At 34.8% G+C, this 15,748-nt stretch overlaps 1 protein-coding gene across 7 annotated transcripts; it reads right to left on the reverse strand.

The window, feature by feature from the left end:
- Nucleotides 1-1,026: 1,026 nt before the first annotated feature.
- On the reverse strand, nt 1,027-6,765 carry LOC137731896 (putative LRR receptor-like serine/threonine-protein kinase At1g67720). 7 transcript variants are annotated; one of them, XM_088687946.1, is made up of 15 exons: nt 6,322-6,637; nt 5,659-6,196; nt 4,992-5,503; nt 4,757-4,886; nt 4,310-4,474; nt 4,097-4,168; nt 3,941-4,009; nt 3,770-3,841; nt 3,584-3,652; nt 3,315-3,487; nt 2,874-3,242; nt 2,716-2,781; nt 2,445-2,631; nt 2,221-2,353; nt 1,027-1,574 (listed from the first exon to the last, which is right to left on the reverse strand). In XM_088687946.1, the coding sequence occupies exons 1-15, from the start codon at nt 6,389-6,391 to the stop codon at nt 1,230-1,232; spliced, it is 2,970 nt and encodes a 989-aa protein (XP_088544072.1). In that variant the 5' UTR covers nt 6,392-6,637; the 3' UTR covers nt 1,027-1,229. The 7 variants fall into 7 exon arrangements, with proteins under 7 accessions (XP_088544072.1, XP_088544071.1, XP_068327246.2 ...); XM_088687945.1 differs by having other exon boundaries at nt 4,757-4,889; nt 6,322-6,509; XM_068471145.2 differs by lacking the exon at nt 4,310-4,474 and having other exon boundaries at nt 4,757-4,889; nt 6,322-6,765.
- Between the last annotated feature and the right edge of the window lie 8,983 nt (nt 6,766-15,748).

Consider the following 15,748-nt stretch of genomic DNA (forward strand, 5'->3'; position numbering starts at 1 on the left):
CAAAGAAAAATAAGACATTTAACAGAAACAAAAAGAGAAAGTAACAAATAAAACAAGGGAATTTTAACGAAAAACTCACAGTACTGTTCATTTTAACAAAAAAAAACCATATTTTTACACTAAAAAGTCAATCATGGTACTATTCACTTTACCCTTTATTTTATCCTTACCGTTAAAATTCAAAATTTTCAATCTATTTTTATTAATTTTCCTATAAAACAAGTTGCGGAACATCCCGTTCCCTTTATAAGGCCACTTGTGGGGCAAGTGGTGACAACACTGAGCGAGCCGACATAATTTGGGTAGGATTTGCCATGATAACCCACGCCGTCCCCGACGGATACATGGAATATATGCATCATACATTTCTATATATGATTTGTCTAAGTACATGTCGTTTTCCACACGGGTTATGTTTTAGCATCTTTTGCACGCACCATGGACGACTATAGACCGTTCAGACGTTTTAACACTTCACTTGCATCGACAATTTGTTAATATAATTTTTTTAAGAGAGATATCAGTTCAGTAAGGTGTCACGGAGTCACGCATGTAAAACAAATAATTAAGAAGTTGTCACGTTAACACAAATTAAGACGGAAATTAACCATGTTGAACCATCTAGTAAACCAATTGCTAGATCCGTTAACATGAGTGATTGATGATGGCAAATACTCTTCTACACATAAACAAGAGTTCTTACTAAAACCATTTTATAAACTGAGGTTAATAGGGCTTAATATACTTTTCAAGAAGTGCAATTTCGCACCAAAGGCACGTCCACCCACTTCAATAACCATAACCGACATGTGCGGCAACATAACATGTCAAACTATTTGTAATAGAAATTACTTCTCTATGTGTGTACATAGAGGTGGATGCACATTGGGACCTAGGTGGTCCCAGGACTGGAGTTTAGAAAATATACATGTGAAGATCTTCCATAGACATTTTGAATCATTTGTACGGGTCACTTTGTACCTACTAGACATATCTAGAAAGATTACATGAACAACACTCGACAAATTCTCACAATATAAACTGAATTTTTTTTTTTTTTTTTACGCTCATCGCGGTCTGTTTTTATAAAAAACTTGAAATTCTCACAAAATTCTAATTCTTGATTCGCCACTACATATATAGCGTGTACAACCAATAATTACAATTTTCAAATGAGAAAGAAAAGTAATGTTGGTGTTAAAGTGCTGAAATGTCAAAAGAAAGCGCATTCATATATCATCATCTCGTCTGGCAGATGGGACTAAACAATCCTTGGACAAATCAGGGCTCTCAATTTCCAGAAAGCTTGTTAGCAAAGTTTTCCTGGAGGGTTGTGCTTTTGAACTGCTACTGCTGGGTGATATTTTCTGGTTGGATTCACTGCCCTTTTCAATCTTCGTAGCATCCTGAACGGCCACGATTATCTCCTGCATTCTTGGCCTGGAAACTCCATGTTGCTCAACACACTGGATTGCTACTTCAGCAATTCTCCAAATGGACTCAACTTCCACACTTCCTGCTAGGATAGGATCTATGATGCTTTCAACATCTCCTCTACGAATCAAGGATCTTGCCTGGAAAAACAACAATTTTTTAGGATTACATGGTGTGTATAACACGAAAATTCTATTATGTTCCGGTGTATGGTATGCACAGAATGAATGACGTAATGAATGTGGGGCGGATGTCGGTGTTGTACACACTAGAGTATACTAGAAAATCCCGCGCATATCAACCGGCCATTGAATTTTTATTCCGTAAAAATTGGCAAAGCCCCTGAATTTATAAACCTGCTTTCAATTTGCTCCTTCGGCTTTCAGTTTGGTTATGAGTTCCCTAATCCATTTTTTTTTTTTTTTTAAAGGGGGATAACTGGTGGCAAGCCACGGTTATCCACCCCTTCCAAAGGCCGGGAAGACTCACAGAGGCATTTCAGCCTTTCCTGACCACATGAGTTCCCTAATCTTTCAAGCGCACCATTTTGCTCCCAAATGTCAAATTTATCGCATTTTCCATTAGTTTTCTTCAAATGGATTGACGAAAAATAGCCCTCAAATGGACGGAAAACTTGACAGTTTGAGAGTATTGGCACATTTTAATAGATTATGGAGTCTCAAAACCAAATTGAAAGTCGAGAGGAGCAAACCAGAAGAAGGTACTAAGTTAAAGAGGCATTGCTAATTTTTCAGACAAGCTTTTTAAGTGAATCAGAAAGCTTACCCAGTGAACAATGTTCAACTCAGAACCAAAGTCTTCTGTTGAAACTGGCTTTTTTCCTGAAATCAGCTCCAAAAGAACAACCCCAAAACTGTACACATCACTTTTCTCAGTTAATTGCTGACTAGCATAATACCTGCATCCGACAATTAACATGGCTGATTTAAGTGCATACAGGAGAGATTGTGAACATAATTAATTTTTCGTATACGATTCATGGGGCTTACTCAGGATCAAGGTAGCCTACTGTTCCCTGAGCCACGCTTGAGATATGCGTTAAATCCTCCTCTGCTTGCCTAGACAATCCGAAATCCGACACTTTTGCTCTCATGTTTATGTCTAAGAGAATGTTGCTTGTTTTCACGTCCCGGTGGATGATACTAGGGTTGCATCCAGTATGTAAGTACTCGAGACCTATACATACGTAAATTCGTGTCAATAGCATGAGCTTGAAAAATGAAGTATGCATACATTAGTATCAGAAGTTCCCTCTTATACCTTTAGCTGCATCTTCTGCAATGCGAAGGCGAGTTTGCCAGTCTAAGCGCTTCTGGGTTGTAGAACCTGTTGTCACCAAATTTTGTCATGGATTTGGATGAAATTGTTAGAACTAAGAACATAAACTCAAAGAACAACTTTTTTATGAGAGTGCAGACCGTGTATGTGATCGCGTAAGGTTCCATTGTGCATGTACTCGTAAACCAGAATGCATTGATGTTCTTCTTCGCAATATCCAGTTAGAGGAACCAAGTTCCGATGATGAATACGTGACAAGAGTGCTACCTCAGTTACAAATTGCTTATTCATGTGGGCAGATGACTCTGCCATCATTTTAACTGCTATCTCCTTTCCATCTTTCATCTTTCCATAATATACAGACCCAAAGCTTCCTTTGCCAATTTTTTTCGAAAAGCTGCTAGTTGCCTCTTCCAGATCAGGGAGAGTAATGTAGCAAGCTACGCCTTCATCCATACGAGAAATTGAATAGCCAGTTGAAGGCTTGGTGCGGGCACGCAGCGAGTCACCTGATGCACAAGAAAAGATGTTACATTGCAGAAATTGTGAACAGCAGAGCAAACAGATTCTTGCGTACAAACCTTTTCCATTACTTCTCTGAAAAGATGACTTTCTTTGAAGATTACGCAATATCAATAGAGTCCCTAATAATAACAATGATACAGTTGCAACTACTCCAACAGAAATTCCAATTATCAACTTGAAATGCTTCTGTTTTCGTTCCCCCTTACGTAATCCAAGATTATATTCATATCTGCACGATGAAATAGTATATCTGTCGATAAGTTTCTAGGCTACAATATATTGTCATGTTTGTTTCATTGCATAGATCAGTGAAAAGCAAACTTACTTAAATGTGATTTTCCCCCTTAACAGTCCTGCAGGAATTTCCCCACTGAAAGAGTTGTTCTGTATGTACCTGCCACATAAGGATTTCAGATAATCAGATTACAGCATTTCCCCACGACGGAAAATGTTCAATACTAATCCAAATGATACATGGAAGTATCCAACTCACAATCCAATAGCTACTTACAGTTCTTGTAAGCTTGGCAAGCTAGCCAGGTAAGAAGGTAGTGAACCACTCAATTTGTTGTTCTCTAGATGCCTTCCAAGTTGACAAAATATGAAAGAAAAGCATAATTGAAGCAAAATTATGTTCTCCGAATTCAAATATGTAAGTTTGGAGAAAATTCGAAGATCTTACAAAATCTTTAAATTGATAAGATTACTGATGTCAGGAAATTGTCCGGTAAGGTAGTTACCACCCAACCACCTAAGTGCACAGAAAGATTGCAAGCAAACTTAATGTAATGATTAAAAAATACAAAGGCGTGCATCTTTAGAGGATAATAGCACATACAACTCTGTCAACTCCTGCAGATTTTTAAGCTCCACGGGGATTTCACCCTTCACATTCTTTCCTGAAAGGTCACTATACCACAAGTTAGAGGGTTCCGTAAACTTAAAATGCTTAATATCTGTAGAGACATTTGATCAATTTTTAAGTTTTCAGTCATGACGAAATTTTCATGACCTACGATGTTTTACTTAAAATAGTCCATTGATGCAATACCTTGTACTGTTTTGTGAAAAAAGGGGTTTTAATAGACATCCATCGACAAACTTATAAGCAAGCAACTGTGCTGAATGAAATAACGAGTGAGTGATATCTTCCGGTGTGATGTTCAGAAGTGAAGATGAAGATCTGATATCTGAATGCTTGATGTAGAAGCAATTTCTGTCAATGAATTCAGGTTTTGTATATCAGCACTGCACCCTAAAAGGTGCTTTTGATGAACATTCAAAGCTAACTCGATGACTCTAACTTTGAACCATTCACTTAGCGTCTAGAAATTTCCCTGTGATTTGTATATTTTCTTTCAGATGGTTTTGCATGTTTCAAGTTGGTTGCTACAATATTCAGTAAAAATTTGTTGGCAACTAAATATCCTAGTATTGAATAGCAATGTAACAGAAATCGACATGAAGCAGAGTTGTCGCAAAGGTATGAAGAACTTACATTTTTGTGATTCTTGGTGGTGCTGTGGAGCTACAATTCACCCATTCCCACGGAGTTGGAGCGCAAGGATCACCTTCATCTACTGATAGACTTTCAGCAGACATGAACTGAAGCACATTCAGAACCGCCACTACTGATTAAAAACCAAGCATAGCAATCAGCTCATCAATGATAAACCGCATCCAATCCGATGCAAACTTTTTTAAGTAAAACAACACCAAGATCATGGACTTACAATCTCGCCTATCGGTCTTTGCAGCGATTGGAACATATTTACTTATCTCCATTGCATTTAGAAGCGGCCCTCGCGTAGAATCAGGGGTCTTAACAAAGGAAAATGGCAGAACATACTCCAGACTCACATTCATGTAGCTCGGCTCATAAAGCGTGTAGTCCCCATTTGCATTCTCAGCAATATTTACCTCTGCACTATTATAGTCTGCCGAGAAAGGTTGCTCCAACTTGAATTTCCGGATCTCATTTGCGCCTAAATCCTCAATTTCCGCAAAGTAAGCATAGGCTCGACCCATTCCTGGGAAGCCATCCAGATTTAATCTGTAGCTCAGCACTCCCTTTGTGCCAACTACCGCGGTCTGCATTACTTTAACAGGGGGGTACTCTCTACTCCTTGTGTCTACATCCCTTGATGTACTGATTCTTTCTGTACCTGGTGCCACTCCAACCAGATAATTCTGCCTTTTCACAAGATCAGAATCCCAAATTCTGTCATATGGATCATCCGGGTACCTGCGAAAAACAATAAATTCTCACTCAAGGATCAAATCACTAGATACATTATCCGAACCAGCCTACTTCTGGTGCTCAGTTCTGTCCGTCCAATCCTCTATTACCTAATGCCTTTACAAAAAAATAAAGCATCAACATCCAATCTGGTTTTCTACCTTATAGCATCTTTGCTTGGAGCACCAAAATTCACCCTAGCTGCAACTTTCAAGAAAAACTCATCCTCATAGTCCGTGGCATACATCGAAAGATTCAAAGGCCTCAGCTCCAAAGTCGATATAAACGGAAACCCAGTTGTTGCACAACATATACACACATCGACAGATTCCGACGAAGCCCTGATGATCATCTCATTCACATATGTTCTTGAAGCATCAAAAATAGTCACGGTTGCCCACTGCGTGGCATCCAAGTAAAGCTCGAATTTCGGATATGTGTCTTCACTTTTGAGACTGCCGTACTGAAATGTTGCCCGGACTAAATACCTCCTCCTCTCCACAGTGTTCAACGTATAGCAGTACTTCTTGCTGTCTATGGGAAAATCCCTGCGTCTCTGAAACTGCAGCAAGTTTCCATTAGGGTTTTCGACCTGGACTGATTTTCCCTGGGACATGAATCGCATGTCTGAAATCCATGCCAGTCCAGTGCTTGTGTCAGCGTGGTTACTTGTCCCTCCACAATCTATGCTCACAAAATCTGCATATACTCAATTCAAACATATCGTCAGTCCGAAAACCAACAATTCCTAGCAAAACGAATGCGTCTGTAATCGTGAAAATCTCTTAAAAATGGGTAATTAAATACCAGAAAAAATCACATACCTTGAACCTGGGAAATAACAGATGATATAAAGCAAAGATAAATTATGAACAGGACGACTGAGAAACCCATTTGATCATTTCATGAGACAAAACAAACCATTTTTCTCTGTTTTCTCCAGTGTTGAGAATTTGTGTTCATTCATTCGATGAAATCGAAACTGATTGTAATTAGGTGAACATGTTTGTCTAAGCAAGGGGTCCACGTACCCTTCACTTTTTTTATTTACGAGTTTGCAATGCTCATCCACGTTCGTTTCTTTTTTTTTCAGATCTTTAGAATCTTAGAAAATTAATTTCTGGTTTCATTTTTTGGTTTAGCTTTATTTTCACTTTGAAAAAGAGTATAAAGAATCAACTTTCAAGCCATTATTTTGCGTTTCAAAAATGATTTGGCGGATGAACTGTGTTGTATATAGATTTTTTTAACAATGTCTTGAAATACATGCATCGCTTCAAGTCGTCCCTCTAAAAAAAACTTACGTTGGTACACAAATTACCAAATTATGATGTTGCTGCAGATGTTTACAATGTGGCCAAGACTGACAGACGACACTTTGAGATGTTGCTATCAAAATCTTTATTGCTTTTGTTCTATTTACTTACAAGTTTGGTTGACATGCATGTGTTTCTGGTTCTGCAGAATTCACTGTGTAAGTAGTAAGTGCCACCACCCTACCACTAACCACCTACAATCCATTGTTTCTATCGTCACCGACAAAAGCATCAATAATCAATCTTTTGTAATACCTACGATAAATGTGCGGTTGAGGTTTTGCTCTTTGCATCTAACGGTTAGGATAAAAAGTTCTGGGAGAAATTGTAGAGACCTGCTGACTGGCTGGTACCCAAGACAAACCCTAGGAGAGATAAATTCACCTAAGAAATTCTAAACTACCTATTAATCAACAAAAAATAAAATAAAAGTTAGGGGCAATATAATAAATTAAACACAAAATAGTTTTTTTATATTTATTTTTTTCACACCCTCGCAGGTGGGTAAGCATATTAGTTGTCCTCATTTTCTCTATCACGTTTTTCTTTTAAATAAAATAAGCTTTTAGTGACGAAATAATTATCCAGAAACAGTCAATCGTTAAAGATATGAACATCCTAATTGTTTGAAGTCGTTAGCAAGAAAATTTTGCAACCATTTTTTATATTCTTTCTTTGTAAATTTTATTTTTACAATTTTAATAAGTACATACATAACATGTGTATAATTGTTAGTACGTGATAATGGTAGGAGTGGACAAAAAAACTGATTGAACCATTCAAACCTGTTAAACTAAAGGGATGGTTGATTTGAATTTATTTGAATTTCACACTAAAAAAGTGTAATCTTAAACTACCTGAACAAAACCGCAACAATTTGGTTTCGTTTCGTAAAACACAGATCCTCCTCAGATTTGTGCAACCCGAGCCTGGGGATCAATGGATCCGGGCCATTGAAATATGATCAATGGCTATAATTATTATAACTTTTAGAGGGATCATCTGTTTGTAGCCGTTGGATCAAATTTCAATGGTCTGGATTCATTAATCCCCAGGCTCCGGTTGCACATATCTGGAGAAGATTTGTGTTCGGTTTCGTACGACGTTTTCTAAACAGCCCAATATTCAATTTAAGATAACTTTCATGTATGTAAGAAAATTTAGTTGCTTTGTGCTAGCTTAACTCTTGAACTAAACCAAATTGTGATGCTAACGTTGATTTAGTTGTGATGTGAGGCATAGACTGGACCGAATTGAACACAACTCAATCATGTGCACTTACGTAAATGTACATGTTTAGAACAAGTATTACAACTAAGTATGCAATCAAGGATATCGACGACTTCCAACAATTTTACCGAGTACACATTAAAAACTATAAAGTCAAAGCATCAACACAACATTAATAACATTGAGACATATCCTCATTCTAAAAATATTGCAGTTAATTGTAACGTACAAAAATACGTAAAATTTACTCATAAATCTTATATATAAAGCTAATGGAAAAGGTGAATAGTGATTTTGGTGTCATCAAGCTTCAAAAAAAATATTTGGACAAAAATACCCCCAAGACAAAAAAATTCGAAGGCATTCCAAAATAATGCATCAAATGAGGCAAGGTCATTTTCATCATTTTAACAGTATTTTTAAATAATTAATTTTTTTTGTGGTTTGTTTGTTTGTTTTTTAATTAGTACCTCACAATAGGCTAGTAATAATGTGATTCAATTTCTCTATTTTTAAACACGTTCAAAACATCTTAAGAGGCGTGTAATGCCGATTATAAAAAAAGTTTTCCCAAGCGGATAATAATGTGGTTACATTAATTGTCAAATGACTTTTTTTTTTTTTAACAAACAATATTATCTTATATATAAAGTCAATGGAAATGGTGAATAGTGATTTTGGTGTCACCAAGCTCAACAAACAAATGTGGACAAAAATGACCCCAAGACAAAAAACTTCAAAAGCATCCCAAAATAATGTATAAAATAAGGCAGAGGTATTTTTGTCCTTTTAACAATATTTTTTACATAATTAAATTTTTATGGTTTGTTTTTGTTTTTTTTTTTTGTTTTTTTGTTTTTAATTAGTACCACACAATAGGTTAGCAATAATGTGATTCAATTTCTCTATTTTTAAACACGTTCAAAATATCTTAAGAGGCGTGTAATGCCGATTGTAAAAAAGGTCATTTGCACGTGGATAATAATGTGATTAAATTAGTTGTCAATTGATTTTTTTTTTAACAAACGATATTATCTACATTAAGGGGGAAGGGGGTGGGCTTAGCCTCACAGTGAACTAGTAATAAAGTGATTCAATCAGTTGTTTATTAAATATTATTTTCTCTATTTTAAACACATTTTAAACATCTTAAGAGGCGTGTAATGCCGGTTATAAAAAAAAAGTCTTCCCACACGGATAATAATGTGATCAAATTCGTTGTCAAATGATTATTTTTTTTTAACAAACAATATTATCTTATATATAAAGCCAATGGAAAATGTGAATAGTGATTTTGGTGTCACCAAGCTTCAACAAACAAATTTGGATAAAAATGCCCCTAAGACAAAAAACTTTAAAGGCATCCCAAAATAATGCATCAAATAAGGTAGGGGCATTTTCACTATTTTAACACTATTTTTTAAATAATTAATTTTTGTGTGTTTTGTGATTCAATTTCTCTATTTTTAAACACGTTCAAAACATCTTAGGAGTTGTGTAATGCTGGTTATAAAAATGGTCATTTGCACGTGGATAATAATGTGATTAAATTAGTTGTCAAATGATTTTTTTTTTTTAACAAACGATATTATCTACATTAAGGGGAAGAGGTGGGCTTAGCCTCACAATAAGTTAGTAATAATGTGATTCAATCAATTGTTTATTAAATGTTATTTTCTTTATTTTAAACGCGTTCAAAATATCTTAAGAGGCGTATAATGCCGGTTATAAAAAAATAAAAAAATAAAAAAAAAGTCTTCCCATGCGGATAATAATGTGATTAAATTAGTTATCAAATGATTGTTATTTTTTTTCTTAACAAACAATATTATCTACACTAAGGGAGAGGGGGTGGGCTTAACCTCACAATGAGTTAGCAATAATGTGATTCAATCAATTGTTTATTAAATATTATTTTCTCTATTTTTTAACACGTTCAAAACATCTTAAGAGGCATGTAATACCGGTTATAAAAAAAAGGTTTTTTGCATGCAGATAATAATGTGATTAAATTACATTAAATTAGTTTTATTTTTATTTTTTATATTAGTATCTCACAATAGACTAATAATAATGTGATTCAATTTCTCTATTTTTAAACACATTCAAAACATCTTAAGATACGTGTAATGCCGGTTATAAAAAAAAGTCTTTCGCACGTGGATAATAATGTGATTAAATTAGTTGTCAAATGATTTTTTTTTTAACAAACGATATTATCTACACTAACGATATTATCTACACTAAGCGGGAGGGAGGTGGACTTAGCCTCACAATGAGCTAGCAATAATGTGATTCATTCAATTGTTTATTAAATATTATTTTCACTATTTTAAACATGTTCAAAACATCTTAAGAGGCGTATAATGCAAGTTATAAAAAAGTCTTTCGCACGCGGATAATAATGTGATTAAATTAGTTGTCAAATGATTTTTTTTTTTTAACCAAATGATATTATCTATACTAAGAGGGAGGGGGTTGGTTTAGCCTCACAATGGACTAGCAATAATGTGATTCAATCAATTGTTTATAAATATTATTTTCTCTCTTTTTAAACACGTTCAAAACATCTTAAGAGACGTGTAATGTCGGTTGTAAAAAAGGTATTTCGCACACGGATAATAATATGATTAAATTACATTAAATTAGTTGTCAAATAATGGTTTTTTTTTTTTTAACAAACGATATTATCTACACTAAGGGGGAGGGGCGGGCTTGTGACATCCCACATCGCCCAAGGGAGTGATCCTTAAATGTATATTCTCATCCCTACCTAGCACGAGGCCTTTTGGGAGCTTACTGGCTTCGGGTTCCGTAGGAACTCCGAAGTTAAGCAAGTAGCGCGCGAGAGCATTCCCAGGATGGGTGACCCATCGGGAAGTTCTCATGTGAGTTCCCAAAAACAAAACCGTGAGGGCATGGTCGGGGCCCAAAGCGGACAATATCGTGCTACGGTGGTGGAGCGGGCCCGGGAAGTGGTCCGCCCCGGGCGGGGATGTGACAAATTAGTATCAGAGCCAATCCCTGGCCGGAAATGTGCCGACGAGGACGTCGGGTCCCTAAGGGGGGTGGATTGTGACATCCCACATCGACCAGGGGAGTGATCCTTAAATGTATATTCTCATTCCTACCTAACACGAGGCCTTTTGGGAGCTTACTGGCTTCGGGTTCCGTAGGAACTCCGAAGTTAAGCAAGTAGCGCGCGAGAGCATTCCTAGGATGGGTGACCCATCGGGAAGTTCTCATGTGAGTTCCCAAAAATAAAACCGTGAGGGCGTGGTCGGGGCCCAAAACGGACAATATCGTGCTACGGTGGTGGAGCGGGCCCGGGAAGTGGTCCGCCCCGGGCCGGGATGTGACAGAGCTTAACCTCACAATAGGCTAGCAATAATGTGATTCAATCAGTTGTTTATTAAATATTATTTTCTCTATTTTTAAACACGTTCAAAACATCTTAAGTGGCATGTAATGCCGGTTATAAAAAAGGTATTTCACAGGCGGATAATAATGTGATTAAATTAGTTGTCAAATGATTTTTTTTTTTTTATAACAAATAACAATAATGTGATACAATTTCTCTATTTTAAAACACTTTCAAAATATCTTAAGAGACGTATAATGCCGGTTATAAAAAAGGTCTTTCGCATGTGGATAATAATGTGATTAAATTAATTGTCAAATGATTTTTTTTTTAACAAACAATATTATCTACACTAAGGGGTATTTACACTAAGGGGGATGGGGTGAGTTTATCCTCACAATGGGCTAACAATAATATGATTCAACAAGTTGTTTATTAAATATTATTTTCTCTATTTTTAAACACGTTCAAAACATCTTAAGATGCGTGTAATGTCGGTTATAAAAAATATCTTTCAAATGCGGATAATAATATGATTAAATTAGTTGTTAAATGATTTTTTTTTTTTTTTTAACAAACGATATTATCTACACAAAGGAGGAGGGGGTGGGCTTAATCTTATAATGGACTAATAATAATGTGATTCAGTCAATTGTTTATTAAATACTATTTTCTCTATTCTTAATGTAAATTTTATAGAGATCGATTTTATTATGTGAATTCAACTGCTTTAATTGGTTTATGAGGGGTTTCTTCTAGCATGATCTAAAATTATTCATTTACTTCAAATATTTGACTTTCCTTTTGTTAATTTACACATATAAATACATTTAAAGCGTATAAGTCGCGCGTATCATGTCGTAATTCAAAAAATACTTTATACATGCGCGTGAGCGCATGCATAAAGACTAGTATAATCTATGAGATTCATAAAGATGTAATTGACAATTTGCCAAAGCATATATGATCATAATAATAATAAAATAAAAACTTAACCGGAATTACGATGAAAGCCTTGACGAATTAGAATTTAGCATCTTTAGTGAAAGAAAAGGGAGCAACATTATCAAGACTTGATGGCACTTAAATATCCTCTTTGCTTTAAAATTGGCTTTTGCTTTTGCATACAACGAATTATCTTTTCTGATATCCCTTTTGGACCAACTTGTCTCCAGCTTCTATCAACTTTTGAAAAGGATGAAGATGATGACTTCATGCCTTCTTTATTATCTTGGACACCAGAATTTTTTTGTATGCTGAAAATATAGTTTAGCATATTAGAGTATTTTCAAAGGAGATACTAAAATGTTCTTATAAGATATAACAGTAAAAAAAGACGGTCCTTAATTGTTTCCAACTGAAATGTCAAATTTTATGTGGCATGACATGGAATGGCAGCAAAAGAGTTTGCTGTCAAATTTGACAGCAACTTCAAATATTTTTTAATTAATTATTAAATGTTTTTAATTAGTTTAATTATTTATTATAATAAATATTGATTGTTGAACGTGCAGTCAGTTGATATCCTACCTCTTTCTTTCTTTTTTTAATCAATGATAGAGTAGCGATAGAGATTAGAGAACGAAGGTCTCCTAGGATTAGCTCCCGAAGCTATGGAGAGGCAAAACAGAGGATATGAGATGTGGAAAAAAAAAATGAAATGAAAAAAGATTAATTAATTGGTAAAGAAAATTGGTGAATGTTTATGGAATATGTGTGTACGGAATGGATGAGAAACCCTGTGAGATTCTGAAGACAATTCATCTCCTGATCACATGAATAAAAAAGATAGATATTCTTTCGATCTAAGAGAGAGAGCTCAGTGTTTAAACTGACGAAATTTTGTTGTCTGGAAGCAAGAAAAAAGTTATTCGTGGTGCTGGGTTCAACAAAGAACTTCATATAGTGAACATACCTCGAATTTTTTCGACTCATCTTCTGATTCAGCGTCTGGAAGCAAGAAAAAAGTTATTCGTTCAACAAGATGAGGATCATGTCCTTATTAGTGTTCAACCAATAAAAAGTTATTTGTTGGGTTTCAATTATCATGAATGATTTATATTTGTGAAATTTAAAATATAAAACAAAAATTAAGAACACAAAATAATGTAATAAAGTAATAGTTTAATTTGACATATCGGGTGGCAAGTGAAATGTTAAAATATGTCAAAGTGCCATGTAGGTTGTCAAATTTAAATTTTATGTTCAAAATTTAACATCTTCTTTGAAAATGGTCTTAAGTGTCATTATATAAGTGGTTAAATTTTTTTTTCAAGTATCTGTCTATTTATATTATAATACTTAATATATTGGATCGTATTCCTGATACATTGAAAATCTCTCTTTGGACACGTACATTGCAATCCCCTGTGGTCTCTCCCATCTCTATTATCACTAATAAGTTAATAACAACTCAAAAGGTAGATCATATAAATGTGCATTATTAATATTACAGTTTAATATATTTTTTTTAATTGTAAATGTATCAAGTTCGACTTACATGGATGACTAAAACGCTTATAATGTCATTATACACAAAATAAACAATTCACACTTAATACTAAGGTCTAATGATATTATTCTTCAGAGGTCTTATGTTCGATTCTCGCCAAATATGAATTTAAACCATATTATTGCTAGCCTATTGTAGGCTAAACTCATCCCCTTCTCCTTAATGTAGATAATATCTTTTGTTCAAAAAAAAAAAAAAAACAATCCAAGTGCAACTTTGAAGTAAATGGAAATGCTTCTCAAAGAACATGCGTTTCTTTAAAAGAACTTTTTATTTTTGTGCCAAAGTATTTTAAGAGTTCAATTATCGTAAAACAATTTTAGCACTCTTAAAAGAAATCTGACACTTAGTACTACGGTCTAGTGGTATTCCTCATCATTGATAAATGATAGGGTCTTAGATTCGATTATCACCAAAGACGAATTTAAATCACATTATTACTAGTTCATTGTGAGACTTAGCTCACTACTTACCTGTAATGTAGATAATATCGTTTGTTCAAAAAAAAAAAAAAAAAAAAAACTAAGAAAAAATTATACATAGATGAGAAGCCAAATATTTTCCATGAGAAATTAATCCATTCTCAGTCGAGTAGATAGACTTAAGATCACCATTTATTGTGTACATTGCTGTTGCATTCTTGGGAGGCTTATCGAAGAAGAAGATATCCTCTACATCTCTATTGGGCCCAAGTGTCCAAGTCTAGGCACAGCACAGAGTAGCAACAAAGTTTAAAGGCCAAGCTCAAACCTTAAAAGTAAATGATGGGCTGAAGTCCATTCTAAGGGTCTACTATATTTATTTGACACCCAAGACTTGGTCACTATTCATCACTTCTGGCCTCACACACTAAACACGCATTAATCAATCGGGTCGACTGTGTATTCAAATATACATCAACAACTGAAAGTTACTTATCTTCTCATTGCTAGTTCATGCAAAGCATAATTCAATTTATTGTGGCTGTGTTGTGCACAACACAATGTGGCTATTTTGATACTAAGAGTAAGAGAGTAATGTTAAGGATGTGCATGTTGAAACATCCTGCATCAATTATATTTTCGGGAAAATAAGAATTTAAATATCATAACTCCACATCAAATGGATTGTGCAGACAATAATTACCAAGTTGGAGACAACATCAGTGTTGTTGAAAATGGAGCTTTGGCCATGTCATATATGAGTGAAAATATAGTTAATTTTCAAATACATAATATTAATAAATATAAAATAAATACATGTATTATAATACTAAATACATGTATTATAATACTACTGTATTAATACCATGAGTATTGTTAGGGAAACCACATATTTATACCACATTGGTGTACCATCACATGTGTGATGAATATAATCAATATTTAATAAATTAATTAATTGATGTGACATGTACACATAACTTGCAACATCAAATGATACATAAATGTGGTACGAAAATTGATCTCCCTAACATATTCCTAATTACCTTTACATGGCGATGGCACCAAAAGGTTACCAACATAGATATAAGGAGGAGCTTAATACTTTGATTAATAATATACGTTAGTACCAAAAGTGGGTGGTTTTATTCTTTGACAACATCAATTAAGGAGGACTTTAATCCAAAGTATCAATTATCAAAAGTCAGAGTTGGTCTTGGAGTTGGATGGAAGGGGCAAGTAGGAGCCCAAACCTCACTAAGTAGATAAAATAATGAAAGAGAAGGCATCCCTTTCTTCCAAGTGTGAAAAGGTTTGATCACTAAGCAAAGCCTTTGCCTCTCTCTCTCTCTCTCTCTCTCTCTCTCTCCTGTTTTTTATAAACCCCACCATCAAATGTCTCCAACCTCC

This window comes from Pyrus communis, chromosome 16 (assembly GCF_041283825.1).
Source record: "Pyrus communis isolate YQ-2024b chromosome 16, ASM4128382v1, whole genome shotgun sequence".
NCBI lineage: Eukaryota > Viridiplantae > Streptophyta > Magnoliopsida > Rosales > Rosaceae > Pyrus > Pyrus communis.

What these genes read in the sequence shown, in the direction of transcription:
- LOC137731896 (XM_088687945.1), bottom strand. Translation starts at nt 6,391, where the DNA reads ATGGGTTTCTCAGTCGTCCTGTTCATAATTTATCTTTGCTTTATATCA. An exon ending in CCACCAAGAATCACAAAAAT is followed by an intron (nt 4,475 to 4,756) that starts GTAAGTTCTTCA and finishes ATTCATTGACAG; the next exon opens with AAATTGCTTCTACATCAAGC. An exon ending in AGTTGAACATTGTTCACTGG is followed by an intron (nt 1,575 to 2,220) that starts GTAAGCTTTCTG and finishes TTGTTTTTCCAG; the next exon opens with GCAAGATCCTTGATTCGTAG.